Source organism: Mirounga angustirostris, unplaced genomic scaffold (assembly GCF_029215605.1).
Source record: "Mirounga angustirostris isolate CCGP_5_RB_7025 unplaced genomic scaffold, mMirAng1.0.hap1 SCAF_7, whole genome shotgun sequence".
NCBI classification, from domain to species: Eukaryota; Metazoa; Chordata; class Mammalia; order Carnivora; family Phocidae; genus Mirounga; species Mirounga angustirostris.
The window spans coordinates 29,046,990-29,061,544 of NW_026991715.1; the positions used below are offsets into that span (position 1 = coordinate 29,046,990).

The 14,555-nt window shown below is 37.8% G+C and overlaps 1 protein-coding gene across 2 annotated transcripts in view; it reads right to left on the bottom strand.

The window, feature by feature from the left end:
• Positions 1–390: 390 nt before the first annotated feature.
• SAR1B (secretion associated Ras related GTPase 1B) overlaps positions 391–14,555 on the bottom strand; it is a 29,216-nt gene continuing 15,051 nt past the window's right edge. For both annotated transcript variants that reach the window (XM_045892732.3, XM_045892739.3), the window contains exons 3-7: positions 11,137–11,256; positions 6,526–6,591; positions 4,920–5,023; positions 3,616–3,747; positions 391–2,294 (exon numbers count right to left, since the gene is read on the bottom strand). In XM_045892732.3, the coding sequence (XP_045748688.1) occupies positions 2,178–2,294; positions 3,616–3,747; positions 4,920–5,023; positions 6,526–6,591; positions 11,137–11,256 (539 nt within the window). In that variant the 3' untranslated portion in view covers positions 391–2,177. The remainder of the gene's footprint in view (positions 2,295–3,615; positions 3,748–4,919; positions 5,024–6,525; positions 6,592–11,136; positions 11,257–14,555) is intronic.

Sequence of the window (14,555 nt, forward strand, 5' to 3'; positions counted from 1 at the left end):
GAAAGCATTTCTCCCCTTTAGAGAAACTAGTAAGGTTTTTCCTTTACACCAATTTATGATACAAATAATTTCTCAATATCACAATATAAGGAAATACTTGAAAGAAAATGCATGTCCCTGTAGGTATTCAAGACAGATATCAACGAGAGGCAGTACTTTTAATAAGGCGCAGTTCTGTTTAGTAAGGATATTAGAAGTACTTGTTTTAGTTTTATTTATTTAAGTAATCTCTACACCCAGTGTGGGGCTTGAACTCACAACCCCAAGATCAAGAGTCACATGCTCCACAAAATGAGCCAGTCAGGTGCCCCTAAAATAGTGAGTACTTGAATTACCCGTGGCAGGATAAGCCAACAGGTTGGTATGTCATTTCCTCCTTTTCCCATGATGCTACTGATGATTCTAAGCAGGAAAGAAGCTCTTTTATTTGAAAGGAAGGTTAAAGTGAAACAGAAAAGCCCTATTACTAAAACCAGAGGTCATGTTGAAATGACCTTGTTGGTTTAGCTAACTGGTATTTCCTTTCAGTCATATCCCTTAATCCTTATCTGTCTCAGATGTTCCATTATTAATGACAGAACTAGAGTAACTGATTTGGAAAAAAGCTAAAGAAAACACTAATTCTGATATTAAAATTATTCTTGAGGGAATTGGAAAATCTATTCTCAATGGAATTGGTGAAATATACTATAAAATCCTGGTTTATAACCAAGAGAGAACTCTCTTAAGTTTGAGTCTTTAAAAATATATATTTGGCACTTCCTTTCAGCTTATTTTAGTAATTATGGGAATCTCAGAACCTCATGGAAAAAAACAAACAAACTCAATTTCTTAGAAAATTAAAGTGCTTTAAAACCTACCTAAAATGTTAGTCTATCAGTGAGGCCTGCAGACACTATCACATGGAAGGCATTACTTCTAAAAACAAAAGCCTTTGTGCTTAAAAGTAAGAGCTGAGAGCAATTAAGAAAAAGGAAAACCAAACACAAGCATTCGTTTATTTCTACTGAGAAATAAAATATGCCAAACAATGCAAAAAAGCTATAGGACAGGACCAGAATCCCCATGCAGCTCAGAAGGCAGAAGAGGCTTCCTTTCTCACACATATACAGGCCTCCACAATGAAACTACGCACAAGGTGCTACTTGTCGCTTGCCCTGGGAGTACCATTATGTAAAAGGGAGTGGGGAGTACCTCTAAATGTGGGGAGACTGGTGCCTGTCACTACTTCTGGTGAAAAGGCACAAATAACCGAACTGGGCACCAGTAAGTTTGGAACACTTCAGAATCAGACAACTGGAATGGAGCTATAGGGCCTATCAAACCCCAGATTAACCTTGTGTTGTACCAGATGTGCTTTTCTTCAAAAGACCGATTCCACGGAAACTAGGAGGTGGCCCCCATCAGCACTAATAATGGTAGCATTACTGTTACAAACACATGTGATTCAGAGATAAATGTGGTACAAGGTGGAACTAAACACAGCTTGTCTCCTGGTAAATGCAAAAGCCTCTAGAGACTTATACATTATCCTAAAAATTCTGAAGTGGTCTCCTTTCCCCACAACCCCCTCATACCTATTTTATTAAATACTCAAAATTTCGGAGCATACTAGCTAGATAAGACACATTAAATGAAACATCTGTCCAACACAAATGCCAAACATCAGGGTGTGTTTTATTGCATGACGTTTGCATAAGAAAAAATATTATTGAAAACTGTAAGGCATCATGCAATCATCAATAAGCTAATTATTAACTGTACACTTAAGACAGGTGGACGTATAATCTAAAATTTAAAAACTAGTCCCAAAATAGTACGTAAAAATTTAACATGATGAGCTTTTAAACATGGTTTATATTTGTAGCTTCACGTTGTTCAAAAGTGCCTCAAATGTACTGCTGGGAAGTTGTTCTTTACAAATGGTGCTGGGGATAATGTCAGATTATAAACGGTATAAACTATTTTTATGGAATTAGAAAGCTAACATTGTGATACTCAAACTTACTTGAATCAGTTTTCAATTTGCACTCAGATTAAGTTGATAAAATATTAATAATCTAAAAAACATGTTTTCTAACCAACAAAAGTCTATTGAATTCAAGTTATGCATGTTGAGCGGATCAAATCTCTGGGCAGGCCTGAATGGTGAGACCTGGAACCGATGCAGGCAGTTGTTAATCAATGTACTGTGCCATCCAACGGAAACCTTCTCCGTAGCCTTGCCTTTTGAGCACGCTGCACATGAAAACCTCTAAGGGTCGGGCATTCAGTTCTTTCAGAGATACATTGCCCTAGAAGGGAAGACAGACATTATATTATGATGGATGACCCCTTTATGAAATAAAAGCTCCACTTTACAGCTGAATTGCAGCTTCTACGTCTCAGAACAAAGGGTGACTGTGCTAAGCCTTGGGTGTTGGGCGGACAAGTCCCTTAGGCACACAGGAAACCTCCTTCTCTCAGTGGGAAAGAGGGGAGTTTCTGAGGCACAAAAGAATGAAAATAATCTTTGACTTAGAAAAATTTAAGTTACCCAAGCCAGCTTCACTAATATTAAAGACAAACCTTTTTGAGTAGGTTTATGACTCAACAAGGCATTTCCTAAAAATGGGGAGTTGACTTATAGAAAAGAAGACACAGAAAACAGACTAAAGTCTACCCTAACATCAGAGTCTCCTTCCAAAGAATGCAGTATTTCTCTACTCTGAAAATATGTGTGTGTGTGTATATACACACACACAAACCAAGGAAATTTTGTTTGTAAACTCTGATATTTTTCAATACCAAGGTCTCTCCCTCAAACAAATACTAGTAAAAATGATTGCAAAAATAATGCATTTTGAAGCTTATTATAAAGTATTATGTTCAGGGATGCCTGGGTGGCTCAGTCGGTTAAGCATCTGCCTTAGGCTCAGGTCATGATCTCAGGGTCTTGGGGTCCAGCCCCGCTTCGGGCTCCCCCCTCAGTGGGGAGTCTGCTTCTCCCTCTGGCTCCCCCTATCCCTCATGCTCACTCTCTTTATCTCATATAAAATCTTAAAAAAAGTATTATGTTCAGAAAATCCCCAAACACTGTTCAAATTTACATTTTATTTTTATCTCTGATGAACTTAGGGCCTAAATACATTATTGGAATGCTTAAACCTTTAAGTATATTATTTGGTGGCTAATTCTGAAAAACTAAGAAGAATAAACTTTGAAAGCTTTCATTCAGTTTCCCACAAGCATGAGCTTTAACATTTTTGTTATCCCTAAGAAAGGGTTTCATTCAGTGGTAGAAAGAAAACACATGAAGACTAATTTAAAAAGACCCAAATGTACAAATGACAGTTTTTAAGAAAATAAAAAAAAATAATGGGCATAGTAGTTGGACAATAGTAATTTAAAAAGACATTTGGTTGTAGACTTGAAACTAATGTTACGTGTCAGTTATACCTCAATTTAAAAAAAGGCAGACCGCCAATTGGACTAATCACACCATGATTACTGTTAGTGCTAGTATTGGAATAAACTATTTCAGAAGATAAAAACAAATAAGGTATTAAATTAAAAGACCCTTACACTGTCAAATGAAATATTCACACTAGTAAAAAAAAAAATTGTTTTATTTACCTTTCCTGTTGTCTGACCATATAAACCAAACATCTCTCGCAACCTCTCTTCACTGATGGCTTCAGGTCTGTCAATCTTGTTCCCAAGAATTAGTATAGGCACATTAGCAATGGTTTCATCTGTCATTAGTGACTGAAACAAAACAAAATGAAAGACAAGATGTTGATATGAAACTATCTGAAGAGCTCCTTATGATAAGATACCAATGAGTATCAAGGACTCATTCTCTATCATAGCACGTCAGTATTGCCAAATTTCTTTGACAAACTTTTCGTACATTTTAAAGCAAGCTCTGGGGCGCCTGGCTGGCTCAGTTAGTAGAACATGCAATCCTTGTTCTGGGGGTTAAGTTTGAGCTCCAAGCTGGGTGGAGAGAGGAGTTAAAAAAAAAAACAACTTAAAAAAAAAGAGTGAGCTCAAAGAAACTGTAAGCTCAATTCTTCTGTTTCCCTGTAACTCCTTCTGTAAATGCTCAACTCTGCTCACTCTGTGAATCTCTAAGGGACTCTAAAACAAATACCTTGAAGGTGAGCAGACCTGGTTTCGATTCTAGTTCTACTGTTTATGAATTATGAGATCTTGGACAAATAAGCCTCAATGAAGTTCAAAGAGAATTTGGAATAGTAGCACCTACCTTATGGAGTTGATTTGAGAATTAAATGAGTTAATATACCTGTGCCTGGCACAAAGTAGGTAGTTAGGAATTCCCTGACCTTGTTCCATGACCACAGAACCTACCTGGACTTTGCCACATGAACAGTTACTTGCCTGCTCTGGGCAGAGGCACAGTCAAGGTCAAATCATTGCTTTCTCTGTGGTCCCAGATCTAGCCCTGGCCTTCCCAGCTGATCCTGAGCCACTTTACGAAGCATCTGACCTGGAAGAGGGGGAGGAGAAGTGGCTACAAATGCCCCTACTCACTCCTGGAAGTGGTGACTAAGATAATATGTTATACCATTTCCAGGTTCCAGCCAGCTCCTGAAGAAAATGGCATCTAGGATGACCAGGGACTCAAGACCAAGCCACTCCAGGTATGCCACAGACATGAAATATACTAGAAAGGCATGCTGCACAGAGTGAGCTTAGGTCTTCAGGAAGAAAGTCTGTGTTAGTATGTCCTCAATAGCTACAATTACTCCAAGCTACTGTCTCTGCATTCTAAGTGGAGTAACCACTGAGCTCCATAAATTGCCAGGAGTTATATCAGAGACTGCAGAAAAGCTGCACTCTGATACCTAGATCTCCAACCTATTTCCTCAAGCTTACCACAGTGATTCAGCTATGTTTAGTTTTAGTTAACTTACATCAAGTTCTTCTTTTGATTCTAACAGCCTTTCATGGTCTGCACAATCCACCAGAAATACAATGCCATTGATAGCAGGAAGGTAGTTTTTCCACACTCTTCGAGCTAACAAAAACAATCAGGAGTTAGATTTTATTTGCTGGTCAAACCTAGCAGATGGTTTGATGGAAGAGTCCAACAAGATATCAAGTATAATTATCCCTTAGCTGCTACCACTTCACTATATACTCAAGTTAATCTTTAACCCAGGGTTGCCAAATCTTTCCAGAGGACCGAGGAAGGCTTTCCTTGATGTGAGCAAGTCAAATATTTTACTCTGCCCCAATTCTCCCAAGTTAGAAGTGGAATTATTATTTGCTACCAATGGACAATGATGCACATTAAGTTCACTGGATGACTGCCACTATTTTTTAATTTTATTTATTTATATGCAGTATTCATTTTTTGACATTTTATCAGTTTTTTTGCCACTGATAAATTCGGAGTCAGTGAAAGAAGGAAATTTGTGGGTACAGACTTGTTACGTTAAAATAATAAAAGCAAACTGTTATAACAGAAGTTAAAGTCGATGAAACCTTTAGGGTAATTTTTTTCCATGACATTATTTTTAGAAAAGTTTTAGGGGTGCCTTAGGGGTAAGCAACTTTTTTCTGACTTCAGTTTTATGATATATCTTAAAAACAACACAGAAATTAAGTCTCAGACAAACTCCATTAGGTTCCAGTTCTAACCATTATATTCTGGAAAATACTTCATATATATTTCAAATAATTATTATGTCTCAAATGTGCATTCACTAGCCACAACCAATCAAAATCTTTTCAATTATTTGTCTTAGGAGCTTTCAGAATGCCCACCAACTTTGTAATATTCACTATTTATGAATTACCATGTGCTGGGCACTGCCATGTCTTTTGGGGGACATAAGAAATAGACTTTAGTTCCGGAAAGTTTAGTAGAGGAGATAACAGTCTTTTCCAAACTTGGAGACATTTACACAAATGCACTAAGCACTATGGAAGTATAATTAAGAGGACTCCCAGGTGAGAGTGGCTTCTCAGGGGAGGTAGCCATACTTACACTGACTGGTCCCTGAAGGTGGGTTACTTGTGTGCAGATGGGGATGGCATGAGCAAAAGCACAGAGGGGGAGAACATCAAGAGGGTTTTGTTTAGTTGGAGTACAGAGAATAGGAAAGGGAAAAAAGGAAAATAAAGACTCAAAAAATAAGCTGGGATCAGATTACAGAGATCCCAAATGCCAGGTCAATGAGTTTGGCTTCCATTTTGTAGGTCAGCCATTGAAGATTTTTAATACAGAGCAGTAACATCATAACATGATTATGACAATCAGTGAGATGTGAATTGGAGCAGAGGACAGAGGTTAAATTTAGGTTCATGCTTTACACCTAAAGCAATTCAGACTTAAATTGACCAGGAGTATCATGAAAATCACTTTGGTTTAAAGCTTATCTGGTGGTAATAATTCTTAAATTTTAAGTCTACTCTGGCCTTCCTTGAACAGAATGAGATTTCATGCACTGGAAAATAATGGCCACATTTTTATTAAAATAAAATAAAGCAACTGTAAGAGTAATAGAATCTTACCTTGAACATGTCCACCCAAATCAAAAGTTGTAAAGGTCATGCCAGCAATGGTTAGTTCTTCTGAAGCTAAATAATAATATAAAATATTTTTACAATGGGCACCTGGGTGGCTCAGTTGGTTAAGCAACTGCCTTTGGCTCAGGTCATGATCCCGGAGTCCCAGGATTGAGTCCCGCATCAGGCTCCCTGCTCAGCAGGGAGTCTTGGCTTCTCCCTCTGACCCTCCTCCCTCTCATGCTCTCTGTCTCTCATTCTCTCTCTCGCAAATAAATAAAATCTTAAAAAAAAAAAAATTTTTACAACAAGAAAATCAGATATCCATTCATGGTATATATTGCTACTTAATGTTTGATTAACTGCAAATAAGTTCAAATCAGACATTTAGGAACTAATAAAAGAATCTGTTATAATTAGATATACTTCAATTTATATTGACAACATAACACAAGTAATGGTAATATTCTACTATTCACTACCTTCCACAAATCCAACATTTTTTTTCCTTCTTTCTTTCTCCTGCTGAAAATATTAACTATTCAGGTAATTATGTGTTGTGAAATCAAGTAACTGCTCCAACCTTATAATTTTTCCTGTAATTCATCTTAGATGACACTGGGGAAATAATTTTCTCTCATGGCTCTCATATTAGCAAGTGATAGTCTTTAATGATAAACACAGTTGCAATAAAAATTTTTGCCATGATGTCTTCAAATTTTTTTCTGCTCCCTCCCTCCTTCTTCTAGGACTTCAAGTATAGGTTGGCTAGACTGCTTCGTATTATCCCACAGGTCACTGAGTATCTGTTCATTTTCTTTTCATTTTTCTCTCTGTGCTTCATTTTATATAGTTTCTATTATGTTGACTTAAGTTCACTGGTCTTTGCTATTTTGTTGTTAATCCTATGTAGTGAAAATTTCAGTTGTTGTATTTTTCATTTCTAGGAGTTCCACTTGGTTCTGTCTTGTATCTTCCATTTCTTTCCTCATTCTTTTCATGTTTTCCTTCAGGCCTTGAGCACATTCATCACAGCTCCTTTGGGATCCTCATCTGCTAATTCCATCATCTTAGTCACTTCTGGGCCTGTCACTACTGATTGATTTTTCTCCTGGTTGTGGGTCACACTTTCCTGCTTCTTTGCATGTCTAGTCATTTTTCACCGGATGCTAGATTTCATTGTATTCTTTTCAAGTAAGGTGGACTTTGTTCTGGCAGGCAGTTAAACTGCTTGCAGATCAGTTTTTAATTTTGTTGGGTTATCGTAGTCTTTACAGGTACTTCAGCCCCATTAATAAGGTATGATCCTTCTGGAGTCTCTCCTGAATGCCACGTCTCTCCCTTCTGGCTGGTGGGAACATGAATGATTCCTGGGCCCATGTGAGCTCTGAGAATTATTTGGTTAACAGCTCTGCTACAATTATTCTTTCTCCAGAAATTGTTCTTTGTTTGGCCATGGGGAGTTTCACCCTATGCACACAGATTGGTATTTAGCCATGAACATTTCTGCAGTTCTCTGTCTGCAGAGCTCCTTCTCTGGTACTATGCCAAGCAAATTCTTGTCACCCCAGTTTCCCCATATTCTAGTCTCTCTCTCCTCAACTCAGCAAGACTACTGGGTCATGTTTGGGTTTCTTCTTCCTGCACCATGGTCTGAAGATTATCTCTGTGATAAAGCCTGAATAAAGAAAGGTTTGTTTTCCTTCTCTCAGGAATCACAGTCCTGTGCTAAATATTGTCCAGTTCTGAAAACAGTTGTAGTATATATGGTTGTCCAGTTTTCTAGCAGCTTACAGTGGGAGGATAATTCCAGATGCTCTTACTGCCCCACAGCAAAAGCAGAAGTCCCCTACAATTATAATGAAAGGTTCAGTGTAATTTTAACTATTCATTACAATTGCTGAGGCCCCAGAATAGTTTCTTGTTAAAAAATTCTTTATATAGACTCCCAACTGAATGAACCAATACAATTTGTGTTCAAAGTGTGTTCCTTTCCATAAGGAAAATAAAATGCTTGGATGTGGTTGGGAAACTACCTTTATGGTTACAATCCCTAGTACACTCCCTAATTTATAAAAAGCCCCAGTTTGATTAAGACACAGAAAACTGTCAATATCCCAGGGAGTATGCCCCTTCCCAGTCACTGTACACTCCCAGAAGTAATCTGAATTCTATCACTACAGGTTTGTTGTGCCTGTTCTAGAATTTCATATAAATGATACCATACAGTATGAAACTTTTTGTGACCAGTTTCTTCCAAGCATGGTAATACATATTGTGTATGTAACAGTTATTCCTCTTTCTTATTGAAAAGAATTTCATTGTTTATCTTTTCTTTCTTTCTTTCTTTTTTTTTTTGGATGGGTATCTGAGCTGTTTCCAGTTTGGGGCTATTACAAAGAAAGTTGGTATAAACATTCTTGTACAAGGATTTTGGTGAACATATGTTTTCATTTCTCCTTGATAAATACTTAGCAATGGAATTGTCAGATCATAGGGTAGATATAGATTACCTTTTCCACATATGCTCTTTTTTTCAATTATTTTTTTTATTTGGGAGAGAGAGAATGAGAGAGAGAGGGAGGAGGGTCAGAGGGAGAAGCAGACTCCCCGCTGAGCAGGGAGCCCGATGCAGGACTCGATCCTGGGACTCCAGGATCATGACCTGAGCTGAAGCAGTCACGTAACTAACTGAGCCACCTGGGTGCCCCACATATGCTCTTAATAATGAAAAATGTAAGATAAAATGAACACGAGCTGCAGGAGAGTTGAGATGGCAACTGTTTTGTGCCTTTTACTCCTCGTACTTACAACAATGTGTGACATAAAGTAGGTGCTCAGTAAATATTTGATGAATAAATAAAAGAGAGCAACATCAAAAATATGAAAATGGATGGGGCACCTGGGTGGCTCAGTTGGTTGGGTGACTGCCTTCGGCTTAGGTCATGATCCTGGGGCCCCAGGATTGAGTCCCTTATCGGGCTTCCTGCTCAGCAGGGAGTCGTCTTCTCCCCCTGACCCTCCCCCTCTCATTCTCTCTCTCTCAAATAAGTAAGTAAAATCTTAAAAAAATATATGAAAATGTGGGTGCCTGGATGGCTCAGGTGGTAGAGCATGCAACTCTTGATCTCAGGGTTATACAATGGAGCCCCATGTTGGATGTAGAGATTACTAAAAATAAAATCTTAAAAAAATTTTTTTAAAATTGACTTACACCTAATATAATACCACACCACTCTGTAGTCTCTTTCAACTGTTTTTGCATACAATTTAAATACTCAATTTCACAATGATCATTTTTTAATGGTATTGTTCTTGTATCAGAATCTTATCTGCCAAGCCCCACTCTTGTCCTAATATAAAACAAAGATTTATCAATTTTACAAAATCTTCCTTTTCCAACTTCACTAAGAGTTTTATTGATAAAACAGTACTTTGTTTTTGTTCTCCTTCCTTGTTCTCTGAATATTTACTGAATTAAATAACTATCATATTATTATCTACTTTTTGGTCCAATGCTCCACTTTATACTCATTATTAAGTCCACACTCATTATTTCATAATTAATCTATGGATTAGCTTGTTTTTAAACTCTATGTCTAAAAAAATAAAAATAAAAAAACAAAACTTTATGTCTTTTTGATTCATAGTCTTTTCAAGTGACAGTAAGGTCACAGGTATTTATAAGTTAGGCTTCTGTTCTAATAATTTTGTCACTTTAACATTAACTTCACTTTCTCAAATAGTATCATGACATAACCTTATATGCTGAAAGGTATGTATTAGTGATTTACAGAGTCATTGTTAATGTCTTTTAGGCAGTCTTTCTTAAAGAAACCACAGTAAATTATCTTTCAAATTGTTCTAAAACTTTCTGTAAATGTATCCATATGTGCCCTGTTTCTTGGAATAATTCTATGGTCTTTATATTAGATACTGTTGAGGTTTCTCAGAGTAGAAAAATAACTGGTTAATAAATGGAGAGTCACTAGCAAAATATAAGACTATAAGCTGTCCACTGAATAATGATTAAAAGTACAGTTTTAAAACTTGAAAGAAATTTATTTCAACAAGGTAATGGTGACTATTTATAGCCTAAGCAATATCTGGTTGGATAGACCTCAATCATGTTATAATCCCTGAGACAGTGACTTTAATTCCTCTAGCTGGAGAAGGGTGTACTAACTGAAAAGAAGATATGTGTATTATTTTAAGATTTAAATATACTTCTTGGGAGTGGAGTGGGTTAGCTATGATTTATTATACTATTTTAAGAATAGGTCATATCACCTGATCATAATTTATCCACCAAAAAAACACCAAAAGGGGCGCCTGGGTGGCTCAGTCGGTTAAGCGATTAACTTCGGCTCGGGTCATGATCCCAGGGTCCTGGGATCGAGCCCCGCATCAGGCTCCCTGCTCCACGGGAGGCCTGCTTCTCCCTCTCCCACTCCCTCTGCTTGTGTTCCCTCTCTCACTGTGTCTCTCTGTGTCAAATAAATAAATAAAAATCTTAAAAAAAAAAAAAAACACCACCAAAAGACAAAATTTTTGGTTAGTACCTATGAATTGGTATCACTTGATAAAGTAACATGTCGTATATGGGAATATACTTACTGGGATGTAACGTTGGGACATGTTGTCCAAGCCTGTCATCTTTTAGCATGTGTAGCAATGTTGTTTTTCCTGCATTATCCAATCCAAGAAATACCAATTTACCGGTTTTCTTATATAATCCTGCAGAGTAAGAGCTATGATTAGTCAAAATTCTATCTGACATAGATTATCCAAACAAAAAACTTTAAATAAAACTGTAATATAACATTTACAGTTTAGTTATTTGTATACTTTTCCTAATTAGATTTTTTTTTATAAAGAAACACCTATTAACCTTTTGAACTTGTAAGATTTTATAAACTGGCTTGAATAAGCTTGAATTTCTAGTCTATTTTTAGTTTTAATTTGTAAATTCAAGTCATTTCTTTTTTTAATATTTTATTCATTCATTTGACAGAGAGAGAGAGAGCAAGAGAGAGCACAAGTGGGGAAACAGCAGGCAGAGGGATCTGACCAGGATCATGACCTGAGCTGAAGGCAGATGCTCAACTGACTGAGCCACCCAGGAGCCCCTCAAATCATTTTAAAACTAAACTCTGTCCCAGTCATTGAAATGTGTTACCTAAACTTGTCTCAATACTACAACGCTGATCCCTTTGACAATTTAGGAATAAATATCAATGTCATCTAGTAGAGAAACAATCATAACACACTTGACATCATCTATTTGTGAAGCTGGACCAAAAGGAAAATTAAAGGGGCGCCTGGGTGGCTCAGTCGTTAAGTGTCTGCCTTCGGCTCAGGTCATGATCCCAGAGTCCTGGGATGGAGCCCCACATCGGGCTCCCTGCTCTGCGGGAGGCCTGCTTCTCCCTCTCCCTCTCCCCCTGCTTGTGCTCCCTCTCTTGCTGTGTCTCTGTCAAATGAATAAATAAAAATCTTAAAAAAAGGAAAATTAAAGAGATTTTTCATGGATGAAAATAAGTTAAGCACTTCTGACAATAATAATCATAGTGAGTTTTTTCAATAAAAAGTTTGGGTCACTGTCAGATTTCCCTGAGAATACGGTTAAACTATTCACAGGTTTACATAAAACTAAAGCAAAACAAAAAAAACCAAGCACATAATTTACATGTATCAGCTAATACTGATAGAGGAAGTGAAAGAAAAAAGAGCACTGACCAATTTACAAAAGATTGGCATTTACTGCAAAATTAAAAATTGAGCTTTATTTTTTTTAAAGGCTTTTTTTCAGAGCAGTTTTAGGTTTACAACAAAACTGACAGTTTTAAAATAAACTGACAGGGCGCCTGGGTGGCTCAGTTGGTTAAGCGACTGCCTTCGGCTCAGGTCATGATCCTGGAGTCCCAGGATCGAGTCCCGTATCGGGCTCCCTGCTCTGCAGGGAGTCTGCTTCTCCCTCTGACCCTTCCCCCTCTCCTGCTCTCTCTCTCTCATTCTCTCTCTCAAATAAATAAATAAATCTTTAAAAAAATAAAAATAAACTGACAAAACTCCCTGTCCCCACACATATATAGCCTCCCCCATTATCAACATCACTCACCCAACGATGAATCTACACTGATACATCATAATCACCCAGAGTTACCTTAGGGCTCACTCTTAGTGTTGTATATTCTGTATTTTGACAAACATATAAGAACATATATCCATCATTATAATATCATACAAAGTGTTTTCACGGCCCTAAAAATCCTGTAAGTTCTGCCTGTTCATCCCACCTTACCCCCACTGCCTGGCAACCACTCATCTTTTTATTGTCCCTATTATTTCTGCCTTTTTGCCTTGCCAGAATGTCATATAGTTGTAATTAGACAGTATGTAGCCTTCTGAGATTGGCTTCTTCCACTTAGTAATATGCATTTCAGCTTCCTCCATGTCTTTTCATGGCTTGATAGCTCATTTCTTTTTAGTGCTGAATACTCCATTGTCTAGATGAACCAGTTTATTTCTCCATTCACCTACTGAAGGATATCTTGGTTGCTTCCAAGTTTTGGCAATTATAAATGAAGCTGCTATAAAACATCAGTGTGCAGGTTCACACTGTTTTCAGCTCCTCTGGGTAAATACCAAGGAGCACAACTGCTGGATTGTATGGTAAGAGTATGTCTAGTTTTGTAAGAAATCACCCAATCTTCCAAATTTTGCATTCCCAGGAGTGAATGAAAGTTCTTGCTGCTCCACATCCTTGTCAGCATCTGGTGTTGTCAATGTCCAGCTTTTGAACATTCTAATAGGTATGTAGTAATATTGAACTTTATGTTTCATGTGTTTAATTGACACCCATGGAATTACATGAGGACCGGGGACATAGTAGTCATTCCAAAAATATTTACTCAATCAATAAATGAACTTTTAAAGACATTAGGCATTGTAATTCAGGCTACCCATTTAATAAGTTCATGCCAAAATAAAACCCAATTCTTTATCCACATTGAAGCTTAAGAAGTAAATTGTTTGAAGACCTGAACTTTTGATAACCCAGTGACCAACAATTCTGATCCTAAGGAGAAGACTGTCTTCCATATTTACTTGAGCTGGGTACTAAATTTCTCACTTAATCATGAATTATGACTAATAATTTTTTATAATTTGTTTTTTTTTTTTAAGATTTTATTTATTAAAGAGAAAGCAAAAGCAGAGGGAGAGGGAGAAGCAGACTCCAAACTAAGCAGGGAGCCCGATGTGGGGCTCTATCCCAGGACCCTAAGATCATGACCTGAGCCAAAGGCAGACGCTTAATAGACTGAGCTATCCAGGCACCCCTACATTTCTATTTCTTTTTTTTTTTTTTTTTAAGATTTTATTTATTTGGCAGAGAGAGAGACACAGCGAGAGAGGGAACACAAGCAGGGGGAGTGGGAGAGGGAGAAGTAGGCTCCCCGCCGAGCAGGGAGCCTGATGCGGGGCTTGATCCCAGGACCCTGGGATCATGACCCAAGCCGAAGGCAGATGCCTAACGACTGAGCCACCCAGGCGCCCCACATTCCTATTTCTTAAAACGTTTCTACATCGATTGTTTCTTTTACTTTTTTTTTAAAGATTTTATTTATTTATTTGACAGAGAGAGACACAGCGAGAGAGAGAGCACAAGCAGGGGTAGTGGGAGAGGGAGAAGCAGGCTTCCAGCCGAGCAGGGAGCCCGATGTGGGGCTCGATGTGGGGCTCGATCCCAGGACCCTGGGATCGTGACCTGAGCTGAAGGCAGACGCTTAACGACTGAGCCACCCAGGCGCCCCTACATCGATTGTTTCTAACCAGTGCAATCACAATCAATCTTACCATACTTTTAAGTAGTAAAAGTGCACTGGACAAAATTCCAAAAGGGAACACCTAGAACATTTAAACTTTAATCTTTAAAGTGGGTTGGACTAAATCCTTATTTTGTGATAGGCACTATTAAGCAAACTGTTACACATTATTTAATCTTCAAAATAACTCTTGGAGGGTGCCTGGGT